The following is a 12,814-nucleotide window of genomic DNA, read 5'->3' as shown; positions in this document are numbered from 1 at the left end:
TGACACATTAGATTGTTCCACTTCTCAGCACCGCATCTTTGATTCGTGAAAAATGTAATGAAAACTGCGATCAAGTGTAATCTAGCGACAGAATTTGTTACTACATAGTAGGTACCAGGAATATGTAGCTGTAACCAATTGTATGTTCAACCTTCATCCCATTTCGCTATGAGGTGAGGTATGAAGGGAGACGAATCTTCGTAGCAGAGGAGATAATGAGATGAAATTAATGATGCGATATATGAAAGGTGGACCCGGCACATAGTCTACTCCTGTCAAATAGCACTAACGGGTCTGCTCAAGGCTTAATGTCAACGGACGAATCACCACGAACTTCCCTTGCTATTCCCCTCAACCACTCTTCAATGTATAATAGTTCTTTTGTAATAGCTGGGTCACGACTTTGGAATTCACTTCCAGCTGCTGTCAGGTACTCCAACTCAACAACAAAATTTAAAATTGCATGCAGTGATTACCTGTTGAATAACACTGTCTCATATGATTGTGTTATGTAGACTAGTAACAGTGGCATTTTACTGTACAGCTGAAGAACACTGTAGTTCTTATAATGAATATTAGGTTATTATATTTTTATAGAGTAAATGTACATAATATTTAGCTTTTAACTCATGTACATAGACCACTGTTTATTGCCACACTTATATTTCCGTTACTTTATTATGTACTGTGTTCTGTTTATGCACTGCTTATGTTTTTCAGTTGGTATGTAACTTTTCATTATAACTTTCTCTCTTTTATGCTTTGGATTTCTTTTATCGTGTTTTTATTTGTTGAGCTTTGCTTTCATTCTTCTTTGTATGTTCTCCATATGTGTTACTTAGGTTAGTTATCCTTGATTTTATAATAGGATAGAACATCTCTTTTCTTTTATTTTATTTATTTATTTATTTATTTATTTTTTTTTTTTGCTAGGGGATTTACGTCGCACCGACACAGATAGGTCTTATGACGACGATGGGATAGGAAAGGCCTAGGAGTTGGAAGGAAGCGGCCGTGGCCTTAATTAAGGTACAGCCCCAGCATTTGCCTGGTGTGAAAATGGGAAACCACAGAAAACCATCTTCTGGGCTGCCGATAGTGGGACTCGAACCTACTATCTCCCGGATGCAAGCTCACAGCCGCGCGCCTCTACGCGCACGGCCAACTCGCCCGGTCATCTCTTTTATATATATATATAAACTTGTAATTTATGTGGTTAAGTGTAAGAGAGGGCAATGAACCCTAACTTTACCACTGCTAAAGTCAAACAAACAAAAAAACAAACAAACAAACAAACAAACAAACAAACAAACAAACAAACAAACAAGTACGCGCCAACTCCATGTGAACACTCCGGAGAGGTTTGCAATTGACCCTAGTGATTAGAAATTGTGTACCACCGTCTCTCCTACCAACATTCTGATGGTGAATTATTTATGACCAATGGGACTCAAACCGGCTAACCACGGTGTCAGACCATACAGACTTGATGCCTTAACCATCATGGCCACCAAGCAGGCTAAATAAGCAGCTGTAACCAAGCCTGTAAACATTTTAGGCAAGGGTTTTCAATTAATTCTTATGCTCAGGTCCGTAAGAATTGTAGGTTTGATCAATTTCAAAAGAATGGAAGGCCATAGAAAGTCTGGGCACGGTCGCTAGTATGTGAAAAATGTTAGGTAAATCGAGCACATCTTAAAATGGAATAGAGCAATAAAAACAAAGAATATGTTGTCAAGAAAGATCTATTATTTCAACATTCCCTTACACTAAGCACAAATAAAAAATAAATCATTATGTGTCTTTTCTTGCAATATAGTGGCCAACATTTCATAGTGCATGGAGCACAAAGTTGCCTGAATAGCCATTTCCTTATGCCATTGCTGTCCCTTTAATAAGATCACACGAGTAGGAAGAGCATGAAGAACAATTTACAAAACGTAACACAAATGTCATCACTATCTGATCAGCCATATGAGGCCATTGTAATATCCTTAAGTAACTCCACTAGGAAGTTGCAATCTCACTCCCAAGCCTCGCTCACTCTCAAATGCCCTAGCCTCTCCTTGAGCGTGACGTGATCACGGAACTTCACACTCTTCAGCTTGGCGTTCGCCATCCACTGCTCTTTCTTCTTCAGTTCCTTTGCATGACCTTGAGATTGTTCCTAAAAGAAAATAAAGCAGACATTATGAGGATAGACACATCTCCATTTCTGTACTACCTTGATTTTAGAACTACACTATGTAGCTAAAAGCCTCTGCACACTCCACCGAATGCCCTTTGTGTGATGTCCCCCTATGCATCAACATCATAATACGTGCTTTCTCTCACAATGAGTCAATGTAGAGTATTGAGTGAGTTTCAAATGGATACGATTGTAGTTGCACGCAAGTCCAGGCATTCCATCAGAGAGATTTCGTGGGAGTTACATGAGCCCAGGTCCGCTGATAGCAATGTTACTGAAGTGGGAATATCAGGGAAGCACTGAACCCTATCATTGCTCTGGTAGACCTAAGAAATCTAAAGTGTACTGTACGAACGAATCGTTAAGACATTCTTGTCAATCAACATCTATATCATCTGGTGGCCAAGCAGGCATCAATTTTTGATAATGAGACAAACTCTCTCGTAGTGCATTGGCACTGGCCGGTGGCTCCAAGTAGCCTACGCAGTAGCCTCTACGGTATGCACTAGCCATGCGTCTTGGTGGATGTGCCATTTACCAACTGATGAGCCCAACTTAGCACACTGGGGCGGAATGCTAGCAACCAGGAACGAGTTAGCTGGAAAATTGATAATGTCCAATAACGGACCATTTATATTGGTATTGCAGAGGACTTTGTTACTGGTCAGGAACAGAGGTAAGTGACAGAACGATTTTTGGGAGGTGATAGGACTCAGGTTTCAGGATCAAGCTGCTGCATGGAAGCCAGTGTGCGATGTCGCTTAGAGGGTGGAAACAATGCCGTCGTTGGTCTATGGAGCAGTGGAAGGTTTTATGGACTGATGAATCAGAGTATATGCTGTGGAATTAGATGGGCACGTGTAGACTTAGTGAACGATATTTGTTTGAGTGTATTGTAGCGAGAGTGAAATTCCTTTGAGGTGGTGTGATGGTCAGGGGCTGTTTCTCCTGGTTTGGCTTGGACCATTAGTACTGGTTATTGCCTGACCAGAAAATGAAATGACACATGCTGCCTTGCTACATTATAAATAAGAAGAAGGTCTACCTGGCACACTCATCATAATTTCAAAGACATAGCAGGACTGGTGGATCAGTTCAGTTTTAAATTGGGCTAGAATTTGCTCTCTACTGAAGCATGTAAAAAGGGACAGTACATTTTTTATATGTTATAATCAGTAGTGGTGATTGGGAATTAGAAGTGAAGTGGGGTGGGGGAGGGAGCAAAAAAATGTAGTTGACAGAAAGGTATATACATCAAAACTGAAAAGGAAAAAAAAAAAAAAAAAAAACTGCTACCAAATGGTAAGTTTTTAATGCTCTCTGAGCGAATTTCGACAGAGAGGTAAAGGTTGACATTTTACTAACTTAAATGTGGTAATAATAGTTTTTTAAGGTTTTGATTCAATATTATACGATAGAACTTTACCCAAAGGAACAATATTACACATGTATTGCAATTAAATAGAAGTATGGCGTGATTATACAATTAAAAATCATTTAGTGTTTGACAACGCACTAAGAAATTAACAGACACTGAAGAGACTGCCAGACTGACGAATGAGCGTGGCAAGCAGGTGAACTCAGTGTCCATGACCTTGGCAAAAAAAATATACCATTGCTACCCTTCCTCAGAACACATGCAAAGTGTTCACTACTTGCTGTGGCGCTATACAGATTGGTCAGCTGCGATCAACAACATTTTTTGTGTATTTCTGCTAATAATTTTGTTAATAATGAGAAAAAATAAAGGAAATAATTAGCTTATAAGACAAAAGGGCTTGTTTGAATAATTCTTATTATTCCTAGTTTCAGCCGGCTAAAAAGGAATAAAAATGGAATATTTTCTCCACAAAGTGGGGGTATGACTGCTCCCCTTTGCCTCCCCAATCGCCGATACTGGTTATAAGAGACAGATAGCTGAAAATTTGAAGGAGAAGATAGTTTCATCATCACGACTGGACTACAAGTTTTTTTTTAATAACTTCAAGCAATTAATTAATTTTCTACATTTGACTCCATATAATAATGGAACCATTTTGAAAATAAACTTCTAAAGTGAGTTTACAGTATTAAGGCTAGAACAGAAGAAGCAACTTTAAGGAGAACATTGATTATATTGTGTCAATGAAGGCTGATAGTGTACAGGGCGGACGGAAGACTCTAATGTGCGCACAGCCACAGCGAACAATTAGAAAGATTTTCGTTTGAAGTGTCGTACTGTATGGAAGAGAAACATGGACGATAACTAAATCAGAAAGAGAACAGGTGCTTTTGAAATGTGAGAGAAGAATACTGAAGGAGAAATGGGTGCATCAAATCACGAAAAAAGAGATAATGAATCGAATTGGTGAGAGATCAACTTGGCGAAATTTGTCTACAAGAAAAGACAGAAAGACACCCAAGACTTGTTCAGTCAGTTTCTGAAGGACCGAGGCATGAACATTACAAACTCATCAGAGCAGATGTAGTAGTTACGTAGACAGAGAGATCTGCAGACTGATCAGTTGATAGCAGACCACACCACCTCTTTGAGTAATCATTTTAGTTTTAAAGACCCTGCTAATCTGCCACAATATTACCGTATTTACGCGAATAACAGCCCCATATTTTTTAAAAAATTTGAGAGACACGAAATTGGGGTGCGGGTTTTATTTGCATCAAGGTTGGCAACACGCTCCTGTTCGCCTAGTTTTCGATGTTAGGTGTAACTGCAGATGGAAGGAAACTGCCCCCATTTAATTCAAAACTGTTCACATTAAACAAATGGTATTATACAGAGTAATTTAAATTCAAAATTTCTCTGTGTCACGATAGAATGCGTTTTCTGTAACACGCAAGGGTAGCTTTCTGCACTTTCACTTCGGTGTGTCGACAGTGTGTTTCATAGTTGCTAAGTTTCAGCGAAATCATAATTCTTTTGTATTCAGCACTTTAAGAAAAACCACAATACCACATAACAGGCGGTGTGCGGAGGAGCAGAATCTGCAAACACTGGCGATGCCAACAGCTGGCAAAAAAGCGTGGCTCATAATTATAATTAATTCGTATGCACCGAAAAAATTTGTCAATGCCAATGAAACTGCATTGATTTTTATGCCCAGCCCAAACAGACTTATTTTTAAGGAGATGGGGTCACTGTACTGTGTTGCAAGTGAAAGAATTCCTCCCCTCGTCATAGAAAAGTTTGATAAGCCACAAAGTTTTAAGGGCTTCAGGTACTTTCCGTGCAAGTACAATGCATCTAGAAATGCAAACAGTACAGTAATACAAAAAATAAAACACTTGCACAGGGGAGCCAGCATAATTTGCCCTCGTCTTTCAATTGTGTTTTTTTCTTTCGTCGCATGAGGTTATGTTTGTCAGTGATTCATCCAAGTGCATTATTTGAATACTGTAAATGCACCTTTCGGAATAGTTCTTTCCATGGCATTTGAAAGGTTTAAACTTTGAATCAACGTTAATTGCACGCAGTAACAGTTCTTAGAATATTTTGTGATGCGGGAAGGGTTGGCATTCCTGAAGTACGAGTTGGGGGTTAATTCAAAATCATGTAATTCGAATTCTGACTTTTGCATCCCAACGACTTTGAATTAACAAGGTTTTACTGTATTGCAAAACTAACGTCGGAGTTTGCCGGTGTGTCTGTTTCAAGTGTTTACATGGCACGAAAAGTATTATCCACCATCGGTCGTGTTAATATCCAAGTAAAAAGAGACCGCAGGTGAAAAGTGTTTTAGATGTGGAGTGTGACAAATTTGGAATTTAGGAGAGGATTCTAGTGATGCAAGAGACAACGAATCTTCTGATCTACAGGGAATCGAGCCTATTGCAAGTTCAGATTAATGAAATACCTAGGCTTACTATCTAATTATTTTCATGGCAATATATTTTATAGCAATGACAATGTATTTTTATCATCTCAAATATGTTCAAGCAAAGCAGCTGTAACCGTAAATTTACACATTCATATTTGCATAGTAAAGACCACGTCGACCTCTCGGGGTGATAATTATATAATGTTTGTTTATGCCTACATTAATCTTTTGTTGGAAGGAATTTTAGTTAATTTCATTTTTTTTCAAAACAAGCATCCTAAAATTAGGGTGTGGGAATTATTCGCGTAAATACGGTATTATTTTATTCAACAAACAGTATTATTGCTTGTTGTATGAGAAAAGCTACCTTCTTCAAGAAATGTTTATTATAATGAAAGTTACAGATTCATAAAATAAAAAAAAGAGAAGGAAAGAAAGCTAGAAAATGTCCAACAAAAACTTCAAATGCTCTTTTAAGGAAAAGCACGTAATCTTGAAAGAATTATGCTTTGGTACAAACCAGTGTCAAATATGGGTGCCGTAAGTAAAACATGTTCTCTTCTTCTCGCTCGTAATCATGTCGCAGGTTAGCAGCGGCTAATGCATCCACAGGCCACACGAGGCGATCTTTCCTGAAAGCCAAAATTACACCTGCTACAAATAATGTAAGGAACTTATAAAAGAAATAACTAGCTTGTTTCATACAATTACTTTGAATTATAAATCACTACAGATCGGAAGGTAGGAGGAGGATATAAATATACAAATGAATAAACACAATGGCAGGTTAGCGTGAGCAACAGAAAGGGGAGCTATCCGAGTTCTTCCCTCATCAATTTTGGTTCCTTAAGATTTATTTTGTCTCAGTTCCTTTATATCCATACACTTGTTTGTTCAATTTCCATTACAAATTAAATCCACTGGGTTCTTTTTACACTTCTGTGTTTTGATTTTCTTATGTGCTTTAAGTTGCACTTTGACTCCTGTGGGTCTTAGATACCTCTGTCACTTGAAAGAGGTGACAAGAAGGTTTTTTTTTTTTTTTTTTTTTTTTTTTTTTGCTAGTGGCTTTACGTCGCACCGACACAAATAGGTCTTATGGCGATGATGGGATAGGAAAGACCTAGGAGTTGGAAGCGGCCGTAGCCTTAATTAAGGTACAGCCCCAGCATTTGCCTGGTGTGAAAATGGGAAACCAGGGAAAACCATCTTCACGGCTGCCGACAGTGGGATTCGAACCCACTATCTCCCGGATGCAAGCTCACAGCCGTGCGCTCCTAACCGCACGGCCAACTCGCCAGGAAAAAACAAAAAAAGCCTGGGGCTACCATCTTGATGGTGGGGAAAGAGAGAGAAGTTGAGACTTGAAAACAAAGCATAAATTGTTTGTTGGCCAATAGAGAGCAGGTTTAGCACCACCCTGAAACCTTTACACCGGTATTTTCTAACCTTTTTCCGTCAAGTACTATTCAATATAATCTCGAATGCAATGCATTATTTGTTACCGGTAAATGCTAGGTAATTCATGAATGATTTATACTTGACAATGAGATACTTGTGCCATACAACAAGAAAAACTTTATTAACAATCCTCCTGTTCAATGCATCTATTAAGATGGAATTACTTCAACCAAACATGTTTAAACTCATTTTTGAGCCATCTTCAGTGGGTTATCAATAAATTACAAAGACATGTTGCTAATATTCTTTACACTTAAAATATCACTTATAAAATGCATTAGAATTCTGAAACAGTTTATTTTGGAGTTGTCATGGTTGATGTAGCTGTTAAAACATAATAATACTGTGAGGTTAGTAGGCCTCTTGTCTAAAAGTTCTAAAATAACATCTTAATGTCTAATAGATTGTTCAATTTCAATATGTCAATATTTTGCGACTACTGGCACGCTGATTCGGTGGGCTACATGTGCCATCCATAATAGAATATCAATGCTGTTGTTATTTGACTCAAAAGAGTGAAACCGTCAACTCGTTAGTCTTATTGAATTTTCATATAGTTTGTTTTCCTGTTGCCTGAGCTTGTTTGTCTGGAAGTCTTGCTCCCACTGGATGAGTTTCCAACTAGCAAAGTAGCTGTTAATACGGAATGAAATTCATAACCTGTAATACTTGTGCTAGCATAACTGAAACCGGTTTATTTATATCAGGCTGAATTTTGCTCAGGTCAGCTTCTACATGCAGTCTTGTCTTTGATGAACACAAGTATTGAAAATCCTCATTCACCTAAATGTGTTGTCAAAAAAGGGTACCAAGAAATTGATAGCCCTCTGTGGGTGTGGGCCTTAGAATAATAGCCAAGATATCCCCTGCCTCTCGTAAGAGGCGACTAAAGGGGGCCCTTTCGGACTCAAAACTATGGACCATGACTGGCAACCACGGTTCCCGTAGCTGAGTCTGACATTGCTTCCATTTATCTGTGTCAGCCTCCTCACTTTCGTCCTTCGTATTCAATCTCCCTTGGTCAACCCTGATTCTTTTCGACTCCGATGGTGTTAGGTTTCTGGCGCCACGGCAATCTTTCATTTTCATGGCCCTTCCCTTTTTATTTGCCAACACTTTCACTCTTTGAGTGTTGGACCTCTTCTATATTTTACTCTGCTGATCAGAGTTATTAAGGAATGGATGCCCAGTTGTACTTGCTCTTAAAACAATAAGCACCACCATCATCACACACAAACAAGCTCGGGGTAGTCATATTGATCTTTAATCCAAAAATCAGAAAAAGGATATTTGCAAAAGACCTTTCTCTGTATTATTGTTCCAAGGAGGTCCAGACAGGGAGCAAAGCAAAAGACTCATAGTTTCACACCTGTCGATAGGAGGTAGGCTATTGAAAATTTTGCAAGAGATATTAGAGGCCAAGCAACAGTTATTCATTCTAAAAGGGACCCTTTTTATTATTATATTTGTGTTAAAATTTTACCCAGTCACCTCACTGCATATCACCGGTTGAAAAGCACTGCCTTAGACTGACTTCGTTAGGTTGAAAAACATTTCCTCTGGTCTTGTTGTTACAATAGGTAATAGTACCACATTAATGGCAAGAAGAAATAGTACTCCTCGACGCAATGTACATAACATGATTTCAGTTTCTGTGGCTCTTTCGACCCTGACAGTATCCACGCCCTTCACGAGACACAAAGAGGTACGGGAAGAACTGGAAGAACCATGACAAATGAAAGGTTTTTCATTCTTGCTTGTTGAACATTGTACTAACACATCAAAGGTTTTTGGTGACTGAAGGATGGGGCAAAGGGCTAGTATTAGGAAGGAAGCAGCCATGGCCTTAATTAAGGTACAGCCCCAACATTTGCATGGCATGAAAAAGCAAAACCATGGAAAACCATCTTCAGGGCTGCCGATAGGATTTTAACCCACCATCTCCCGAATGCAAGATGTGCAGATAATTTGTGCTTGGATTCCCCTCAGTGATCCAGCCAACTTACACAACATGTTATTTCATAGGTTAATTTTGCAATTCATGCAGTGCTTCTTAAATGTGAGGATTCTGTCAAGCATTACTCCCAGAATGTCACAGGTCTGTATTTAGAACCCAACCATACTATTTTCAGCTTATGATGTGCTTCCTTATTTCTCAGGTGAAAGGCACACACCTGCGTCTTTGCACAATAACGTCTTAGTTGGTCTGTACTGTAATAGCTCGACAGGTGTTCAACGGAAGTAAACATATTTCTTTCCACCATTTCAAACTCTGTGCTGTGTGTGGCCAATGCAAGGTCATCAACATATAAGAAACTTTTGCTACTTTGAAATACTGGCTGGAAATTTGTATAGATCTTTAAAAGGATTGGAACCAAAATAATTCCTTGGGGCAGACCATTTCTGTGCACCCTTCATCAACTACGCTGCCCTTGGAAGTTAATGAAAAACCTACAAGTCTGCAGAAGAGTGGCAGTGAGCTAAGTTACCCCACTGTCCTTTCTCAGACTGTGGACGTTGCCTAGAAAATAGGGGAAAAAAAAAAAATTATGGTTGACAATATCGTATGCTGCTGACTGATCCATAAATGCCACACCTGCAAACTTGCGAGTTTTGAATCCATCCTGTGTAAACTGTGTTAGATTCAGCCAATTGCCCAGCGCAGCCCTTCCCAGGATGAAACCCAGCCTGCTGTGGTATAATTAATGAGTCAATAACAAGTAGGATGCAATTCAGAATCAGTCTTCCCAGCAGTCTGTAGAGGTGTCACAGAAGTGTTAGAGATCTGAAATCATTTGGATTGTTCCCATCTTTTCCTGGTTTCAGTAAAGCCCTAGGACAGGGGTCCCAGAGAGCAGAGATGGAGGCTCCATGCAGGGTGATGATCCTTTGCTGTTAGTTGATGAGAGTGCCGATAGGAAATGACCGTTTATTGTGGGAGGGAGCTGACACTTATTCGTTTGCGCACATCCTGGCTAGTGACAAATAAGACATTGCTCTAACATGCTGAGGGTGTTTAGCAGAAAGCTTCTTGAAGCAAGTGAGGCGTAATGGTGCAAGATTTCTCTGCTATTTGGTCATAAAAGTAAGTTTCTTCTCGGGTGGAATAGTTTGATTCCAACATCAGCTATGAACTCAACTCTCCTCTACAAACATTTTAAGGCAACATTCATATATCTCATCTCACAAAGTAATGTGTAACATGCTAGGGACTGCATCATCGGATTCTAATTTGGTTTCAGTAGGGCAATCACTCTGGTCTTCTCCTTCGGAGTATGGCATCTGCTCATACGGTCAATAAAGAGCTGGATAACCCATTAATCGCACATCTCGATTTGCAGATATTTGCGGTGATAGTTTTATGCAATTCTCCATGTATAACAATCTCTTATAAAGATATCTTAACACCGCGCGAGTTGGCAGTGCGGTTTGGAGCGCGTACCTGTGAGCTCGTATACGTTCGAACCCCACTGTCGGCAGCCGTGAAGATGGTTTTCCGTGGTTTCCCATTTTCACACCAGGCAAATGCTGGGGCTGTACCTTAATTAAGACCACAGCCGCTTCCTTCCCTTCCCTAGGCCTTTCCTGTCCCATCGTCGCCATAAGAGCTATCTGTGTCTGTGCAATGTAAAGCAACTAGCAAAAAAATAAAGAGGATATCTTAACCATGTGGACCTCACACTCCTAAAAGTTCACTGCTCAACCGAGCGAGTAGGCTGCGCGGTTCGCGTCACGTAGCTGTGAGTTTGCTTTCGGGAGATGGTGGGTTCGAACCCCACCGTCGGCAACTCTGAGGATATTTTCCGTGGTTTCCAAGCCAAATGTACCTTAATTAAGGTCACGGCCATTCTTTCCCCAATCCTAACCCTTTCCCATCTTTGTCTCCAAAAAACCTTAAAACGAAACAAAATATAACATATATTGCTCCAGCCAATGTGCACAAATAGGAACAAGTGCATAATTCGGACTAGGAATGAACTGTCTTCAACATACTTCTATTCGAAGACAACTTCAAGAGAACATTATAATTTTCTTTCAGTTTCTAACCATACCATATTATATTAATATATCTTTCTTTCGTTATTGGATTCACCCACAAGTAAACAAACATAACCTTGAATACATCACGTATTAAGTTGTTATACTGTCTAAGATGTACATTACCCTCGCCAAATGTGACCGTTTGGCATTTTCTTCCTCAATAATAAAGCTGTAAGTCTCATCTTTTTAATCTACAATAATAACTTGCAGGAGGAGGTATTGATCACAGGTGATAAACAAACCAAAGAGCAAAGAGAATGCCAAAGAGGAAACAAACGAAGAAATAAACCAACTCCAAGTCCAAGAAGATCCAATAACAGGGAACATGAACATCAGAGAGTAAATGATAGTAAGAGGAGGTTCTTTTCCTTCGAAACTGTAAAAAATTGAATTACATTGAATTGTAGAAGAATAAAAAATGTGAAAAACTCTGTGATACAAACTCACAAGTTATCTTTTTTCCGCCTTTGAGGTTTATATCCGGTCCGTTAACTGCCTTTTGTATGTTTAGCCCCTAATGTTTATATAGCCAATGTTTTGATATGATGATGGTGATTTGTTATTTTATTGTCCAGAACAATATCATGTGTATGCTCCTGTGTAACCGCAATGAATTTGTCCAGATCAGTCCAGTGGTATTTGAAGGTGCTGCAGTAGGCCTGTACCAGCGACCTGTCGTAGATTTACCAGCAAGTTAAACAAAAACAACAAACTTTCGTGGAACAAATTTTCCGGCACCTTGGCGTCTCCAAAAACCTTAATGGTCGTTAGTCGGACGTAACATACAAACCTACCGTACATCTTTGTTACAGACTGATGCTTTTTAAGACTCCATCGACAGAACTCTGATAATTCACTACAATCCTCTGTTTACAACGGGCTCTATGGCCTTGTTTAGTTCCGGTTCTGCACCTCTTACCTTTAAATGATTAAAAACCGAGTATAACTATCGTTGCACTGGCCTTCCTCTGTTTTTCTTACCTTCCATCTTGCATGACCGAGTCCATCATTCTCCTAGGTACCCCATTTGCCTCACATGACCACACACCTGAAATCAGTTTATTGTAGGGTCTACAGCTTCATCCATCGACTTCATTCCTTTAACTTAGCCTTTATCTCCCCCATTATTGTTAACCTCCTGCCATTGTTCCCACCTATTCATACCAGCACTACTTACGTGTCCACCACTTCCAACTTCTAAATTCATATCCTGATTTGACCCAACCATTGCTCTCATACAGCAAAGCCGATCTGCAAGCAGACCGATGTAAACATAATCGTGTCCAGTAACTCACTTCTTTCTTACAGA

General features: G+C 39.5%; 1 protein-coding gene across 1 annotated transcript; it reads right to left on the bottom strand.

The window, feature by feature from the left end:
• Positions 1-1,729: 1,729 nt before the first annotated feature.
• LOC136886471 (large ribosomal subunit protein mL63) lies at positions 1,730-11,783 on the bottom strand. The gene is made up of 3 exons (XM_067159264.2): positions 11,629-11,783; positions 6,524-6,635; positions 1,730-2,167 (listed from the first exon to the last, which is right to left on the bottom strand). The coding sequence occupies exons 1-3, from the start codon at positions 11,685-11,687 to the stop codon at positions 2,024-2,026; spliced, it is 315 nt and encodes a 104-aa protein (XP_067015365.1). The 5' UTR covers positions 11,688-11,783; the 3' UTR covers positions 1,730-2,023.
• Between the last annotated feature and the right edge of the window lie 1,031 nt (positions 11,784-12,814).

The sequence above is a fragment of the Anabrus simplex genome, chromosome X, assembly GCF_040414725.1.
Source record: "Anabrus simplex isolate iqAnaSimp1 chromosome X, ASM4041472v1, whole genome shotgun sequence".
NCBI classification, from domain to species: domain Eukaryota; kingdom Metazoa; phylum Arthropoda; class Insecta; order Orthoptera; family Tettigoniidae; genus Anabrus; species Anabrus simplex.
Note: the sequence above shows the minus strand (reverse complement) of the source record. Positions and strands in the feature narration are given on the sequence as shown.

Coding starts and splice junctions, on each gene's coding strand:
- LOC136886471 (XM_067159264.2), bottom strand. CDS start 11,687: ATGAGACTTACAGCTTTATTATTGAGGAAGAAAATGCCAAACGGTCAC. Junction 6,636..11,628: donor AACGGTCACATTTGGCGAGG/GTAATGTACATC, acceptor TTTGGCTTTCAG/GAAAGATCGCCTCGTGTGGC. Junction 2,168..6,523: donor GGCACCCATATTTGACACTG/GTTTGTACCAAA, acceptor ATTTTCTTTTAG/GAACAATCTCAAGGTCATGC.